The 18,467-nt window shown below is 33.0% G+C and overlaps 2 protein-coding genes across 6 annotated transcripts in view; one reads left to right on the top strand and one right to left on the bottom strand.

Annotated features, from left to right (window-relative positions):
* Window positions 1–926: 926 nt before the first annotated feature.
* Window positions 927–8,077, top strand: LOC106666657 (uncharacterized protein C14orf80 homolog). Of its 2 annotated transcripts, none has more exons than XM_014393998.2 (6): window positions 927–1,150; window positions 1,293–1,350; window positions 1,408–1,631; window positions 1,700–1,837; window positions 3,663–3,842; window positions 6,573–8,077. In XM_014393998.2, the coding sequence occupies exons 1-6, from the start codon at window positions 1,031–1,033 to the stop codon at window positions 6,837–6,839; spliced, it is 987 nt and encodes a 328-aa protein (XP_014249484.1). In that variant the 5' UTR covers window positions 927–1,030; the 3' UTR covers window positions 6,840–8,077. The 2 variants fall into 2 exon arrangements, with proteins under 2 accessions (XP_014249484.1, XP_024083824.1); XM_024228056.1 differs by lacking the exon at window positions 6,573–8,077 and adding an exon at window positions 5,298–5,625.
* A 2,652-nt stretch (window positions 8,078–10,729) lies between these two features.
* LOC106666574 (probable serine/threonine-protein kinase kinX) overlaps window positions 10,730–18,467 on the bottom strand; it is a 66,807-nt gene continuing 59,069 nt past the window's right edge. For 2 of the 4 annotated variants that reach the window (XM_024228054.1, XM_024228053.1), the window contains exons 3-5: window positions 15,922–16,299; window positions 14,655–14,994; window positions 10,736–12,724 (exon numbers count right to left, since the gene is read on the bottom strand). In XM_024228054.1, coding sequence (XP_024083822.1) covers window positions 12,495–12,724; window positions 14,655–14,994; window positions 15,922–16,299 — 948 coding nt within the window. In that variant the 3' untranslated portion in view covers window positions 10,736–12,494. Of the gene's footprint in view, window positions 12,725–14,654; window positions 14,995–15,921; window positions 16,300–18,467 lie in introns of all 4 variants that reach the window. The other 2 variants (XM_024228052.1, XM_024228055.1) reach the window with 2 other exon arrangements.

The following is an 18,467-nucleotide window of genomic DNA, read 5'->3' as shown; positions in this document are numbered from 1 at the left end:
AAAATGGGGTTGTTCTATTTACACAGTGAGAATAGTTGTGGTACCTAGCTTTTGTTGAGAGTGAATGTATTTATTAGCTTGAATGTACTTATTAGCGTGAAAGTGTGATGTGAGAGGCTCGATGGAGGAATATTGATATACATCGATCTTCAATTATGTTAGTTGTATAATGTGTGTAAAGGGTGTTGGAGGAATATTGAGTACTCCATCACCCTAATTGAATGAATGGTATGTAAATAGGAGTGCATGTATTTAAGAATGAATGTGAGTACGAATTGGTTTGGAACTGCATGCGTTCAGTGCTGATTTGACATAGCTGTTGACAGCACCCCCCCCCACAACCCAACCTTGGTGGTTGGACGAATAAGGCCTAGGTCTGACCCCGGACCTGATGCCTCGCAAAGAGGGGAAATCTGCTTGATAGGTGCAGGGGGTCTCCTTCTTCTCTCTTGTCGCCATTTCGTCCCTCACAGTCAGTAAAGGGAGCATCCATGGTTCTAAAGGGGTAGTTACGGGAATGAAAGGTAAGGTTGTTAGGTTAGTAAAGGGTATGGTGTGTTAAGGATGGCCACCAGGTACGGGAGGGGTACATGAAAGTTATATATGTTATCCATAATTTGAACGCAGTTTAACTTCATACCCAGAGGAACTGAATTTATTAATAATTAAAGACTCAATATTTTATTCAAAGGATATAGAGAAGTTGTTATCAGTTGGGAGAAGTGTATTGAGAGTGATAGAAGGTATTTTAATTAATAAAAAATGTTTAAAATCATTTATTTAATTGTTTTTATTTTATAACCATAAACCTGCATTATTTGACCGACAACCCAATAACAAAAGCCGGCTGTAAAGAATCGACGTTCATCGTTTAGAGTCGATTCACGATGATTCAGAACCGAGTCTTTTGAACGATCGATTCAATTGATTCTCGATCATTTCATCCTGAATCATTCGCCCTTACCCGGCGATTCTCGATGTTTTTCTTATTTAGCATATTTATTTGATTTTGCCTAGCTATTTTGCACTCATGGAAGGAATTAAGGACACGATATTACTTTTCTGCAATCTAATTAACAAAATGTACAGCGAACAGTTGCTTTCTATTCATTTCAGCCACGGTAAATTCAACCGTACCTCGGATCACACGGTGAGAATTTGTTTTTATTTTTAAAACGTAAAAACCCATTAATGTTGAAATATTTTATCATATTTTGGTACCTTTAGCTTAGTTCTATCTAATTGGAATAAAATTGTTATCCCTGTTAAAGTTAAAATATATATTTTTTTAGGTTGTAGTGTTCTGGAGGATTATCCACAGAATTGTCTGCGACCAAAGAAATTGTTCAGGTAGACAAAAACTGAACTCTCAAGCTTTTAATATAATCACCACTTTTCATATTTCAGATATTGTTTATTGTGTGAAAAAATTGATGCTCACCAAATTCGGCTACAGAATGGCGAGTTTTTACGCCCTGCCGGACAACAGCACTTATGGGAGCAGGGAACTTCTCCTCGCCTTGGGGAAGCTGGTCGTTGACAATAAACTAGAAGAAGCTTTTGACAAGATTATATCTAAAAGTGTGCTTATTTCTGAATTTGGACAAGAACCAGACAGAAAGAAATGCAATGTGAGGAATCACCGAACAATTGTTAATAGATTTGATTGATTTGTTCACAAAAAAATTTTTTTTTAAAGATAAATGAGTGCAAAAAAGTCGAGCTAGACAACTCTGAAGATTTCCTGAAAATGTTGATGTTTAAAGCTGGAAAGATTAAAAATAATTTGCGAGCGATCGATAGATTAAATGAAATAAGGCAGAAAGAAACAGCTAAGGTAAATATGATTACCTTTTACAACACTTTCACACAACACCAATACCACAAGAATAGCACGACACTTTATGCCCTGAAGATGACCCAAATAAAGGTCAAAGCATCAGCAAACAAATGAAAAAGGTGTTTTTCTAAACTACCTCATGAACCCAACAAATGATTATTAACCTTTCAGTAGGAAGTAGGTTTGGTTTTTACAGAAAGACGATTCAAACCACAATAGACTCTGTTTCTCATGCTCATACTCCCGATTATGTTATATGTCAGACCTCCATTTTTGCCTGAGGCCTGAGAACTTAGGAGTTCTCCCTAGCACTCCTATTCGAGCACTCTGTTCTGAGGCTCGTAAAATCCCGCTTAATACCCGGTGTGAAAAACTTGCAAAGAACTGTTTAATCAGACTATATGCTTAGAAAATTAAGAGGTTTAGCCCAAAAAGTTTTCACAGATAGGTACAAGCTAAAGAAGAAACCCCTGCTGCTAACTGAACTCGTTCTTCTGTGTATCCCCCACAATTTTCAAGGCTTTTAAAATCCTACAACTCCAATATTCAATCTAGAACACAAAGCTGACATTTACAACAAAATTTCCAAATTATCGTAAAATTTTGACCAATGGATCTAAACTGGGAGGTGTTACGGGTTGTGCCTTTGATGCTATTCAAAGTCAATACCACAAGCAATACAAACTTAAATCTCCTATGCAGATCAATCGCAGCCGAAGTTATTGGTATCCTAAAAACGTTAGAGTATGCTGCTAATCCAACTTCTACAAAAATTGACATTTTTACAGACAGCACTGTAACTCAACTTTGACAATTTAATCATAACTGCAGGTGTGATTACATTTTAGTCATTATTTTGGCTAGTATTGGAACTGGAAAAATGGTTTGAGAAAAACTCAAACATCGGACAAACGCACCAAGCATGAGGCAAGCTAAGGCGAAAGAACTCTCTCTCTCTGAATAGGTAGGATTTGAGGAAAATTATAGGCCGCTATACCGGCCACTGCCCAATTAACTATCAACTGAAGAAGACGGGCAAAGCAGACATTGGCACATGTCCTTGTGAATGTGAAGCATTAGCTTGGTTACCGTACAGAAGTAAGTGCAAGTGCACTTTCCTTTGTGCCCCTTTACAAACCTCCTTTGTGTGAGAAATGTTCTGTACGGTAACCAAGCTAATGCTTTGCCGTACAGAACATTTCTCACACAAAGGAGGTTTGTAAAGGGGCACAAAGGAAAGTGCACTTGCACTTACTTCTGTACGGTAACCAAGCTAATGCTTCACATTCACAAGGACATGTGCCAATGTCTGCTTTGCCCGTCTTCTTCAGTTGATAGTTAATTGGGCAGTGGCCGGTATAGCGGCCTATAATTTTCCTCAAATCCTACCTATTCAGAGAGAGAGTTCTTTCGCCTTAGCTTGCCTCATGCTTGGTGCGTTTGTCCGATGTTTGAGTTTTTCTCAAACCATTTTTCCAGTTCCAATACTAGCCAAAATAATGACTAAAATGTAATCACACCTGCAGTTATGATATGGCCAAGATATGGCTATAATTTATAGGAGCTCCACTGTACATCTACTTAGGTTGCAGTGGAGGAAAAGATTGAAATAATTCTATATCAACCCCCACCCTTGTATGGACATACAACACACTGAAGATTACGAGCTTAAATGCAAAAACTGCATGGAACAAGTGATCAGAAAACTCCCAAGCCATGTTTAAAATTATCGCTTTTATCCTGTAGTTTTAAGTAATGTCACTTATTCTTAAATAATTTCCTATTTGATCAATGTTGTCATTTAATTTTATTTATTTTCCAGATTCACGAGGAAACTAGCTCTATACCATGCATATCCCATTTGTCAGTTTGGGAACTTCTAGTTTTAAGTAACAAAAAGGTTTATTATGCTGGGTATCAGAAACATCTTCAGGCTGCAGTTGAAATCCTAGATGCTTACTTTTTGTGGCTGAAAAGGAAGAAGGAATTCATTAAGTGGATTGTAAGATTTTTGTTTTTATTTTAATTATTGTATAAACTGTTTACACAATGAATTAATTATTGTATGAATATTAACATTAATAGGTTTTTGTGAAAGTGAGCATAGGTTAGATTAGGTTAGAGTTATGGGTTAGGAACGGGTTAGGTTAGGTAGAATTTTGATTAGATTATGTGAGTGCAAAGTGCATCTTATTGAATAGGCCATCATAGATTTTTGAATATTTTTGGTGAGTCAATTTCTATCTCAAAATCTTCATTTGGCATAATTCTGTTACTTATGTAATATGTTCTAGCATGAATTGGTGTTACTTTAACATAAGTTATGCTGATTAAGTAGACAAATTGGATTTAATATTAATTATTTATTATTGACAGAAAGAAATAGGTAAAGAATTGTCCGCTTCGTGGAAAAACATCGAATCATAGATATGGAATCTAACCTAACCATAGTCTTACCATAATACTATACTACCTACTTAATATACTTAATTGACATACTATAAGGGCTAGAAATGATAAATGATGGAGTGAGTGTGGTGTTCAATACTTTTTAAAAGGATAGTTCCTACTCACAGTAAGTTGTTTTGCAACGATCCGGATTTCGAGCCTTTTAGCTCATCATCAGGTTGAAGGACTTCCACAACCACGTCTCTCTCGTCCAAAGTCTTTTGGCAATTCATGTCGAGAGACGTGGTTGTAGAAGTCCTTCAACCTGATGATGAGCTAAAAGGCTCGAAATCCGGAGCGTTGCAAAACAACTTACTGTGAGTAGGAACTAACCTTTTCAAAAGTACTATAAGGGCTTGGAAGCTGAGTGGTTAGGGCGTCCAACTCAAATTTGTCGTGTTTAATTCCTGGTATAGCCCATGGTATTTTAATCAAGAATAATTTGGAAAAACTATTGTAATATAATTTAACACCTTGTCTGAGACACTCAGGGTGTTGGATATTAACCCATTCTATAGGACACAAACGGGTGTAGGGTTAGGTTACATGTATCGATGATTCAATGATTTTAGGAAGTGGAGAAAATATGCAAGTGCAAAGCATGATTTTTTATGGAATTGATCATCTAAAATTTTTTTTTCTATTTCTGGTGAGTCAGTTTCTATTTCAAATTCTTCATTTGGCATAGAATTTGTTACTTGTAAGATACTTTCTAGCATGAATTGATGTTATTTTAACATAAGTTAAATGGATTAAACAGATTTAATATTAATTATTTATTACTGACAGAAAGAAACCTAACTTAACATAACCTAGCCCAATCCATGTGCACCCCTCAGTTAATGAAAATGGTTACACACAAATAATTTCTTTTACTAGCCCAAAAACATATACATGTTAAAAAAAAGTAACATACATAAAGTATTGTCAAGTTTAAAAAGAGAATAAAATAATAGGAAATTGTTCAATAATTTTTTAAAAATCAAAATTAAAATGTATTTCATTACAGATGGATAGAAATGATGAACACAACGTACACAATTGTAGTTAGATAGGATTTTAAGAGGATTAATTTTAAAGTCTTAACTATAAGGTCACGTATCAGCCTTGAACTTTTTTTATCCATACCAAATTGACAAAAACATAAGTCCATCAGACATGGATTAAAATTAAGATAGACATATGAGCCTTGGGACAGCTACATGCCAATGCAAATATGGCCAGGAAGAAGAAGAAAGGTTGCGATTTCTACCCACGGGCTGAAGAATTAACAAAGCTTTGGGATCTGGTAAAAAAAGCTTGAAGAGCTCTAGATAATAATGGAAATTGTACAATAGACCAATATTGGTCACCACAAAAAATCATAAACTTTACTTTTAATTACAATTAATTAAGGTTTTTAGTTGAGATAAAAAAGTCAATGGCACGAGCGGGATTTGAATAGATACGCCGCTGCTCTACCACTTGAGCTATCGTGACCTCGATCCTCTCGGACATCAACTTCCCATCTCAACCGCACCTTTTGAATTTTCCCTCCTTTTTGCCATTTTTCAAATGTCATGTAATCGGATTGGATTCTCGATAACAAATGAAATGGCCACGGAGAGCTTTAGTGAAGTATACTTCATTTCAAATCATTAAATTCACTAATTTCGTGGTCCGCTTGACCAATTAATATATTACAATTAATTAAGGTTTTTAGTTGAGATAAAAAAGTCAATGGGACGAGCGGGATTCGAACCCACGATCTTCGGCTAGATACGCCGCTGCTCTACCACTTGAGCTATCGTGATCTCGATCCACTCGGACATCAACTTCCCATCGTGCCATTGACTTTTTTATCTCAACTAAAAACCTTAATTAATTGTAATATATTAATTGGTCAAGCGGACCACGAAATTAGTGAATTTAATGAATTAAAATGAAGTATACTTCACTAAAGCTCTCTGTGGCCATTTCATTTGTCGCCGAGAATCCAATCCGATTACATGACATTTGAAAAATGGCAAAAAGGAGGGAAAACTCAAAAGGTGGGGTTGAGATGGGAAGTTAGTGTCCGAGTGGATCGAGGTCACGATAGCTCAAGTGGTAGAGCAGCGGCGTATCAAACCGAAGATCGTGGGTTCGAATCCCGCTCATGCCATTGACTTTTTTATCTCAATTAAAAACCTTAATCAATTGTAATATATTAATTGGTCAAGCGGACCACGAAATTAGTGAATTTACTTTTAATCTTTAGATTTTTAACTTTTTGTTCTTTAATGTTAAAAATTTCCTTTTTTAGGATACAGTGCTTGATTTGAAAAGAAACGAGTGCTCAAGTAGTGATAAAACGGATATGAATGCAGATAGAGAAAACATGGCCAACTTTTTCAATCAACTGGAAAACGAAAGGAGAACGTGTACTGTAACAGAAAGTTCAGATATTTCAAATTATGGGTTGATGCCTGTTTACGATTCGGAAATAACGGAGGCTGCGCTTCAAACTATTGTCGAGTCGATGGCAGCACCATTGTTAAACAATAGTTTTAAAATCCTGCAGAAAAATTAATCAATAATATTTTGTCGGAGAAATTGTTGTTTATTTTTATTTTTTATTTTTTTTCCAGCATACACTGCCTTGTATTTGACTGATTTATTGTGATTTTATTAATTTCAATCTCATTTGCCAAATCGATTTAAGTTTTTTAATATAGGTTTTGTTTGGCATCCGGTGGTTCAATAAATGGTTGAAGTAGTGAGGAGCGGTCTGGGTTTGAGTGCCAGGAAGAAAAAGAAACAGTGGAATATATCCTGTGTTGGTACTAAGGTGCTTGAAGCTCTTAAGCTTAAAGAAACCAATATTGGTCACAGTGCCCAAAGTTGTAAAGGGCCCAGCTCCTTTTAACCTCAATCTTAACTTTAGTATTAATAGAATTGTTGTAAATCTACTGTTTCTCACTACTTAAACCATTTATTTTTTAATATAAACGAATCATCAAGGCTCTGCGATTCAAATATACTCGTCCATGGTTGCAGTAATAAATAAACCATCAAATTTTAAAATATCACAAAATAAAAGTATACACCTATTTAATATTTTGCATTGAATGGTTCTTATTGTATCGACTGATCTAATTTAATTTTATAATTTAACCTTCACTTGTCGTTACTACCTGCAGTATAATTGGTACAAATTGATTGTTGTTAAAAAAAAATTGTTTCCTTTTGTAACTAGAAATTATTGTGCCTGGAAGGATTTTTAATTATGGCATTTTGCCATTTCTTCTTGTCTGTCTTTACGTATTTATAAGATCTATTACACACAAATTGTAAGAGGTTCATTGGAGAAATCTTCACTCAAATACCTGGTCATTATTGTCTCCGAACATGTTTGCTGTATTGCAAACAAAAATTAATCGAACCCTCTTTGAGATTGGAGCTTATATATTATGTATTTTGAAACGAATAAATTCATGCTGGGAAATGGCTCGCTATCGAAATGTAAAAATTTTACACAGCTTATAAGACTGAAAAACTGCGACACCTGAGTCACAGTATCAATTCGCATGTACAAAGTAAAAATCGGCCTCATTCAACCAATCAAATCATTTTTCTAGCGCTTTTTAAACTGTGATAACGATTAAAAAAAATCAAACGTCCTATTTTAAAGTATTCAAATTAAAACTTCGACAGTTTTACTATTATATTGATGTTATGTATTTAAGACCAAAGTGAATGAAAGAAAATAAACTGTAACAACAATAATTGGCTCAATAAACTATTTAAAAAATCCCAATAGAATTTGTTATAATTTTTTTAAATAAAAAACAAGATTTTATATTAATTTATTTATTTTGTAAATAATAAAAATTGTTGACTGTTTATAGATAATGTTAATATACCAATGTAATAAATTTTTGCTAATAAAAAGAAATTTTTTTACATTAATCTAAATGTAATTAGATCATTTACCAATCAACTTCCTAACTTCACATTTAGCCAGTGGGTTGTGTTGATTTCTATGAAGTCAACTCTTTTGTAAGGTCATGAGGGGTTAGTGCATCTGAAATCGTTTTGTTTGTTTGTTGGAAGTCAAGGTCTAAGCACCATGTTTATTTGTAAAACATAAAATTCTATTACTTTGATTTTGCAATACTAAACTATTAAGATTGAGGTTAAAAGGAGCCAGCCTCTTTACGACCTTGAGCACTGTAACCAATATTGATTTCATTAAGCTTAAGGCTTTTTACCGGATCACAAAACTTTAATAAAGAAGCTCAGTATGTTCAGGACTTGGCTTTTTCTCTAACAGTACAAACTGCATAGGCCACTTTAATATCAACATAAGACATATTCCACTGTTTCTTTTTCTTCCTGACAGTATCTACACAGGCCTGTTTCTGCAGCTCCTTAACACATTATTATAGCCATATTCTAGCCCAAACATATCCTAGGTTTAATACTTTCTGTGATGGTCCTTTTATTTAACTTTATAGCATATTTCTAATATGAAATGCAATCCCATTGAACCAACCTTATTCTTAAACATTGTCTGATGGATCTTTTTGCAATTTGGCATGCTACAAAAGGGTTCAGGGCTGTAGGCGTCCTGATTGAACTTTTTCTTGGCCAATTTATCAGCATCCTCATTGCCCCTCTACCCCTCTATATGCCCTGGTAACTAAACAATGGTAATTTCCCTAATGTTTCATTATGACTTTGTGCCCCGGGACAATAATTTGTTAGAGATTGACAGTAAATCGCGGTAGTGGTAAGTCTGGTAATATTTATCAATTAGCAGGTACCGTGATGTCCTCCTGGTAGGTGTAGGGTGTCCAATTCATATATGCCATGCTACCGGCTTTGGGTTCAAATCCCAGCAAGCCCTTATAATTTTATTGGTGATTAATTGGGGGAAAAAAATGTATTGTAAAGGCCTACAACACTTCATTGGTAGTGTGCATTGGTTAAGTTAGGTTAGGGTTAGGGAGTTGGTGAAGTAAGGTCAGGTAGAATTATGGTTACATATCCATAATCCAATGTTGTCAATTATTGTAATTATTTAAATTCACTAATTTCGTGGTCCGCTTGACCAATTAAATCATTACAATTAATTAAGGTTTTTAGATGAGATGAAAAAAAGTTAATGGCACGAGAGGGATTCGAACCCACGACCTTCGGCTAGATACGCCGCTGCTCTACCACCTGAGCTATTGTAACCTCGATCCACTCGGACATCAAATTCCTATCTCAACCCCACCTTAGGAGGGAAAATTCATAAGGTGGGGTTGAGATAGGAAGTTGATGTCCGAGTGGATCGAGGTCACGATAGCTCAGGTGGTAGAGCAGCGGCGTATCTAGCCGAAGGTCGTGGGTTCAAATCCCTCTCGTGCCATTAACTTTTTTCATCTCATCTAAAAACCTTAATTAATTATTGTAATTATTTATTATTGAATATATATATATGTATGTATATATATTCATTCTCTGTTTTGTTTTACAGAATTCTAACCCTAACCACAATTTTACCTGACCTAACCTAACCCATCTCTACCCCCTAACCATACCCATGAACTGGAGTAAGAATTAGTTTACTTTAGCTATTACCAAGCTTTCAGCCATATATGTTGTTATAAATAAAAAAAAGACATAGACAATTTTGTAATTGTCTTTTCATCGAAATCAGATGTATATACCACTCTTTATTCATTGACTAATGGTTGTCTCTGTTGGAATTATATCATATTTGATATAGGTAGGCCAAGTATAGGATGAAAGTTTGGTATCTTAGTGGATTGACTACAACCCTGATTCATTGTCCATCATAATTTGTGTTCCCTAATTTTATAACCATTTTCCTTACTATGTTACAACAGATTTGGTCTGTTTTACAAAACAACGCTCGATAATTTACATAGTTTACAGTATCATGAAAATCTCTTGGGGAAGAGGGTTCACAGGTTTATAGTAGAGTCCCGCTAATCCAAATACCGATTCTAAAATTGAATGGCAGTTAAATTTAAATGAGATTAATAATTTAAACTAGTTTCGGCTTTGCACAGTTCAAAACCTGACAATTTTTTGGCGTAGTTTCATCCTAAAATTGTCAGGTCAGCATTGGTGGAACTGGAGTTTGGTCCTTTCCAAGCATTTTGGTCTGCCTGTCATTCTTTTAATCCATCAGATTTAACCAAAATTATTGTTGTGAACAAACAACGTAACACCTACAATACACCAAAACTGCAAGTATAGACAGATCAAAATGATTAGAAACACTTTGTTCTCTTTTCCAGCCTATTTTTCTACCAGACTCGTTTTACTGATTGTTTCAGTTTCTTCATTATTGCAATTATTCAGCAAATTTGAATTTATGCCCGGTTCCAGTTCAGACTAGCGAGACTCTACTGTATTTATTTTTCTTAAAAAAATAACAGAGACTTTAGAAAAAACGGTTCAATCTGAAAGGAAAGATAAATGTAATAAACTTTATTACATAAAATCGTGGAAACATACAAATAGTACAGCTACAAAATATATAACAATACATGAACTCGATTAGTACAGGTTGGATTGCTACGAACTGCTGATTGTTGTAGGTATGGAGGTACCTGACAGTTCTAACACACCCTGTTTTGTTTGTTTCAACCAATATTGGTACAAAAAATATATACTTGTATAATTGTCGTTATTTTCATACTATATATTTTCTACTACACTTTTCTAAATTTTACAATCTTCAACAACTCAACATAACTCAAAACATTTTAAAAGAAAAGAAAGTTTATTTATCAACAAAGAAGGCATTAATTAATTTTAAATGGTTTGTTTACATTTTAATTTGTTTGATATGTTTTTGGAAATACATTATTTATTATTTTGTTTCCTGTTAAAGTTAGAGATTAAATACAAAGGGTTTTTGTATTATTCATCTGTCTTATTAGTTTCAAATTACAATAGTTTCTCATTGTTTAATTTGTTTGAATAAAAATTATAATTACAAATTGGGAATGTTTGTCACTTAATTTTCCACCTTAAAAATTACAGTTTAATTAACCATTCGATTACATTTTGGATATGTAATAAATATATTTTTGTCTACATACTTACATATATATATCTAGTTTCGATTAAGCCAGTTTATAGAATGAAGGAGCTACTTGGTTAATAGTGAAAAGGGCGTGAAAGACTAAATTTGATCAAGACGACTATAAAAAATATTTCTACCGATTTGTACAGAACAGATTCAAAATCGTTAATGTTTTTCATTTTAAAGACACAAAAGTAAATATTTACAAATAAACTTTTTATAGCCGTGTTAAATGTTTACGATATAGGTAGGTTTTTTTAATTGATTTCGGCTTATTTACAAAAAAGTAGCCCAACATCAAATCGCTTATTGCTCTTGTTTCACCACTCAATCACAAAGAAAATATAAAATAGGGTTAATGTATTTCCATTCTTTACACGCACAATAGAAACCATAAATATGCATGCAGTCATATACTCTCAATATTTCAAATATAACATGTTTAAAAAATTTCTAATGGTCCAATTTATTATTCTTTTGTTTCAATTTTTTCCCCAATATGTATCTAAACATTAATGTTTCATAATAAACGCACAAACTTGAACTCGTTTGACTACACATTTTACGAAATTATATTCTAAACTCAAAATATAAATTTTTTACCTATTGATGGTGTTTTGCTTTATTTTTTAAATATATATTGATTGTATAATCTATTAAAAGTGTACTCTTATTTTTATCTTTTAGAATATATCTTAGTACATTTATTAATGCACCTATTTATATTTTATAAAATTTATACAAATATTGACAAATAGAATCGGAATTAACAATTCACACCAATATCATAAATTGTTTAGATTACTAAATATTTAACTTGGAACAACTTCCATGATGCAGTTAAACAAATAAAAATTACTTTTAAACTAGAAAAAAAATGAAATTTTGCCTTTTTTAATGTATTACTTTTTTGAAACACATAACTGAAATTTGTGTATAAATAAAAAAAATTGTAATTATACCCAATTTATACAAATTATTAATTTATTTACAACATTAATTCAAAATAACAAAAAACAAAAATATTACTTATTTAAATGAGATTTCACATTTGTAACGCTGATATAAAAATATTTATTATAATTTTTTGTTTTTATTTGTTTCAATTTTTATTATTTGAGTGGTAAATTACAGTATTTATTTTTGTTCTTTGATTTGTTGCCTCACTTTGTAACCTTTGAAACCGGCTTGGATTTTGGCAGCAGCTTCCTTCTCGGTTTGTAGCTTTTTTCTTGTTAAGTAACCTCTGACTTCAGCTTGGATTTTAATCGCTGAATCATTAATTAAATCCTCAGAAGGAATGTCTTCTTTTTTTAATGACAGATCTTTGGAAGCGTTTTTGCTGTTGACTTCTTGTAATTCTCCTTCTGCAAAAGGAGAACTTGCTACATTGCTCAAAATTATTCACACAATAAACCAGTGCACAAATCGACATATCGATTTTAATTGAAATTAAAAGTTTTTTTTTAATCTAAAATAATTTTCTACTGTGTAATTTGGAAATTTTTTTCAAGTGGGATATTTTGAAATATCACCAATGAAAATATATATTTTTTTTATGTCAATACTACACGTATTAAAAAAAAGTTACAACTATGGCATGGTTATTATATTCTGAAGACTATCTCTCATGAAGAAAAAATACACTGGATAAGTATTTTACAGCGTAAACACATCATTGTTAAATAACAGGGAAGGCTGGGGTCGAGTGGTTAGGGCACCTGACTTGTATTTGCCACGCCAGTGGTTCTGGATTAAATTCTGAGCCCAGCTTAAGGTATTTTAATTGTGAATGACTCAGAAAAAAGTATTGTAAAGTGGTTTGACTTCTTGTCCTGTAGGACAGGACTTACTCTACTTTATTTATCAATTGCTTTTGGCTTATATTTGACCTGATTTATAAATGAGTTGGGTTGCATTAGGTTAGTTTAGGGTTAGGTGGGTGGACAGCGAGGTTAGGGTTAGGTTACATATTTAAGATTCAATGTTTTTTTTTTGTTTTTTTGTAAGGAAGCGAAGAAAATATGCAAGTGCATAGCCAGAGTTCTTATGGAGTCGACCATCCAGATCTTTTTAATACTTCTGGTGTGTCAGTTTCTATCTTAAATTCTTCACTTAGCATAGAATTTGTTGGTTGTAAGTAAATTAACCAGATTAAATACACAAATTATACTTAATAGTAATTATTTATTATTGATAGAAAGAAATGGTTAAAGAATTCTTCACTTCATGGAAAAACATTGAATCATGGATATGCAAACTAACCTAACCATAGCCCTACTATAACACTTTAATACCTAAATAATATACTTTATTGATAAACTGTGGGGACACGGTAGATGAGTGGTTAGGGCATCCCACTCATATTTGCTATGCAAGCGGTTCTGAGTTTAATTTCTCCTGGCTAGCCCATGAAATTTTCATCAAGAATAATTTGAGAAAAAGCATTGTAAAGGTGTTTGATCTTTTGTCCCCAACTCACTATGGATAGTTGGACGTTAAGATACTTTAAAATATTGACGTTACTTAAAGGCCAGGTGTATCATATACATCACACAATGAGGCATTAGTTTTTTTAAACATTGTAAAATTTTCAAAATGATGATTATACAACAGTAATTGTTTAATAGATATCAACCTTATGATGGATTAAGAAAAAAAAGAAGATAAAAGGTTATTTAAGGTAAAAGTGATCATCTTTTGGTGATATCATCACCGTTAAGACTATATAAACTATTTTAACATAGACAAATGTTCATTAAATTTGTACAGCACTGATGATATTATTTAAGTAATGTTCTTATTTTTTACAGTTTTCTGTATCAAAGAATGTATATAATGTTAAATAAAGAAATATATTTTTAAAAAAAAATCAGTTTTAGATATAAATTTTGTGTGTAGGAACAGAATTCATATATTCTGCAACACTAGAAATGTTAAACTGGCACTGATGTCTGAGTGATATTGAAAACTGTGAGTTTTAAACATACTCAGTGTCAGTTCAACGTACGTTCACTCACTTGGAAACCAACATCCACCATCAATTTTAACACAATTTTGAAAAACATAATTATACTGTAAATCTGTACCAAAATCAAAGCATCGAGCTAAATCTAGTTGCCACCACTGCCCAAGCAGTTTTTAAAAGAGATCACTTTATTAAGTGAATTTAACCAGACCCTAGATAATTTTTCTAAGGATTTTTGCACATACTATGTTGTAGTATGTGTGTGAGTAAAAAAGTCATTCGTTCAACACTAATCAAAAAATCTCACTTACAAAATACTAGAGCCTTACCCTTTTCTACATTTTGCGCTGGGTCTAAGTCAGATCCAGTCTGTTCAGGATGTCCAGAGGGTTGAACGCTCTCTTCTTTGGTTTGTGTTTCATCAGGTGAAAGATTTTCAGGGAGGTCTTTCACTTCCTTATCAGTGGTCTTGTTTTTTCCTTCTTTACGGACCATATAGCCTCGGAAGTTTGCTTGAATTTTAGTTGCTGCATCATTTATGTCTTTTTCTAATGCCTTTAAGCTGTCTTCTGGAGCGCTGGCTTCTTCTTGATGATCTGATGGAGTCTGAACTATTGAAGCTCTGTCTGCTTCTTCTATCGACTGTTTTGATCGTTTATTCTTAACGTTCTGAAATTAAAAGTATTTATAGCCTATAACAGCTTGATGCTTGATAATATAGTTTGTTGTTTTTGAATAATATATTTCTGGGGGTGTGGGTTTGATTGATTTTCCTGTTGCCTTTGGAATGTTTGTTTTTGTGACACACACTCTCTCACACACACATGCATGTAATATGTACACTGTGTCCCTAAATGAATAACTACTTTTTGTTTCTTTTTTTAAAAACATTTTTATATTTTGAAAACAATTTTTAACATCTTTCTTAATTATACATCCTTGATATAAAAATTTTGTTTAAGTTTATACTAATTTTAACATAAACATGAGGTAAAATAATTAAAAATCAATAAAGATGGTTCATTAATCACGGGTCGATTCGACTCATTATTAATGAAACACATTCATTATTATTGACTTATATGCAACGAACAACTAGTTTTCTTTTTTAGACATAGAAAACATCTTTAACAGTTCTTCACTTAATTTAACATTGTTATTATAATTTTTTAAATTAATATGTTTTCTTTAATACAAAATTAACAATAAACAGAAGATAAAATGATTAAAATCCAACAATAGTGATTTTTAGTAATTTGTTGCCCAGTTGTTAATAAAACATTAATCGTGAATAATTTTTGTTTTTATGTTATAACATATATTTGTTACGTGTTAATAAAACTTTTGGAAGCTTTGTAAATTTATTTAAAAATTTTTTATTTGTTATTAATTTAATGTGACAAGATATCTCCTTTTTTGAGCATCTCCTAAATGAAGAAAAATTCATGAATTATACAAACATTAAAAAAATCTAAGGCTGGAGTGAATGGCATTTTTGTGAATAAATCTACAGCTTTTTCTAACTACATTAAACAAACACTTGTAACATGCATTTACATAAAAAATGTTATTACACTTTTAAATTTTAATATTCACCTGTTGTTTCCTTGTTAAATATCCTCTGACTCCAGCTTGGATTTTTGTTGCGGCATCATCGATTTCTTTTTTTGTTTGGTCAATGATTTCAGCAGCAACATTAACAAGTTCATCACATTCTTGGGGCTTTTGCAACTCCTTCAACAATTTGTCGGAGTCTTCGTCGATCGTGAGATCGCCTTCAGTCGAATCTTTTAGATCTTCGACGTTACCAACTTTATCAGAATTTATTATCTCCGTGTTAACATCATCTGTGTAAGAAGATTCAAACATTTCAAAGTCTGGCGCTGGAAGATCTTCATCGTTGGGCAACTGTTCACTGTCGGCGGCACTATTGTCATCTAAATCTGCTGGTGGTGGAGGTGCAACATCTAGAGCCTAAAAGCAAAAAGTTTTCAATTATTAAATAACCGAAAATAGTTCTGAATTTAGCAAAAAAGTAATGAAGTTGAAGGAGCTGATCAAGCAGACAAAAATTGTAAGCCTTTATAAAAAACTGACCACCTAAAATGGGACAGTAATAAAATCTTTTCACAAGGACTTATTTACCCAGCCACAACAGTGTTGAAAATTAGTCTTATTACCATTGTTCTGTCATAAAGTTTGGGAAAAAATATGCCATACTCGTCTGCAACACCTAGTTGGCCATTAAGCCCTCCTGTACAATAGAAGTTACTTTATTTATCTGTTGCCAGGCTTTTGGCTTATATTTGGCCTTCCTCAGGGCGAAGATATAATTATGATTTATAAGGTAAAGCTATGCATGGGTAGTACGCACTGTGTTGGGTTATGTTAAGTAATGCTAGGTTAGGTTAGGGTTAGAGGGTAGGGATAGGCTAGGGCTAAGTATATCTATGATTCAATGCTTTTTAGGATGTGGAGAAAATATGCGAGTGCAAAGCACAAGTTCTTAAGAAATCGAGCAGCTAGATATTTTTTTTTCTGATGAGCCAGATTCTGGGTAAAATTCTTCTCTTGGCATAAAATTTGTTACTTGTGAGATACTTTCTAGCATGAATTGATGTTATGTTAACATATTAACTGGATAAATTTAACTGGATAATATAGACAAATTAGTCTTAACATTAATTATTTATTATTAAGAGAAAGAAATCATTAAAAAATTCTCTTAATCATGGCAAAATATGGAATCATAGATATATGGCCTTAACCTAACCTAACCATAATACTTTACTTCCTACATAATACTGTACATAGTACTTGCTACATACTTTATTGGTATAATATGGGGAATTGATGGCTGAGTGGTTAATTCAGAATTAGACTTAATCCACTGAAAGTATTGATGAACAAAGATAACACTAACACTAACAATGCCCCCCTCATGACCCTAAAAAAAGACCCAATTTAAAAATCAAACAGACATACTGAAGATGGTGAAATGCTACAACTTGTCTGACAGTCCAACACCAGGATGATCGGTAACAACCAATTCCAGGTTTATCACTGTGCAGACGAGAAGAAACGAAAGTTATAGTGATATTTTCAAACTTAAATACTCTATCCTTTAAGAACACTAGGAAATTCTAACATCAAGCATTTTTTATTAATAGTTTCTTTTTGTTGATCCTTTATGAAATTTATCCCTCGTTTTGGGGATAAAATGGACTCTTGAGTCATTGTTTAATAAGACATTTTGAAAAAAGAATTTTAAACAAAAAGATGAAGTTCATAAACACGAGATAGAAAGAGGGTGAGAGCAAGGTGGTTAAAATACAGAGAGGAAGGAGTGATTTTTATGATGATAGGTTGAGATAGAGAGTGATGGACAGGGTTACGCTGGAAGAATTTACACATGCATTCTTCAAGAAAAGGCTACATAAGATTGAGTAAGGAAAAGGGAAAACAGACACCTTTGGAAAGGATATATCTGTTGTTAAATATTTCTGGACGGGCTGTGATTCGACTTGATTATGTCTTGCCTATCCGTTCTGTGAAGGATTTTATTTGTGAAAATGTTTTGTTTTTCTTTTTCGTTACTTCGAGTAGGTCTAATTTTTTTCTAGATCTAATTTATTTGTTTGCCAGTAACTTCTTTATAAAACTGTTTCTAGTTAATGAGATCTTTGAGGGATTTTACACTTTATTTAAACCTATTTCCGGTCTCGACGGGGGCCGTGAGTTGTCTCTGTTTTAAGTCTATATCAAACCAATTGTGTTTTCACCTTTTTGGTGATCAAGTAAGGGTAAAGACGTAGGATTTTTTTTCTTTTTTTTCATTGGTACGCGAATTGATTTACAATTTGAACTCCACCTGGTCCGCTAATCCTCGCGATATTAATTTGATTTAAGCCTTTTCCCTCTCGATTTCGCCCCTTCTCGTAGATTAATGCGATAACCAAACAAAACGCTCGGCAGGATTAACACTGGTCGTTGTCCTTTGTGACCAAGTGATCCGGCGAGAATAGGCGGACCAGATAAAACCGCGGTCAAATACTATGCCACTATGCCGGCGTTTACATACATATGCATATTGTCGGGTTTCTCTGGTTAAATTTCATATTATTTTATAGGGATACGTCGGC

The sequence above is a fragment of the Cimex lectularius genome, unplaced genomic scaffold (assembly GCF_000648675.2).
Source record: "Cimex lectularius strain Harlan isolate CLEC.00 unplaced genomic scaffold, Clec_2.1 scaffold173, whole genome shotgun sequence".
NCBI lineage: Eukaryota > Metazoa > Arthropoda > Insecta > Hemiptera > Cimicidae > Cimex > Cimex lectularius.
The sequence above is the reverse complement of the archived record's forward strand: the minus strand, read 5'-3'. Positions and strand labels throughout refer to the sequence as shown.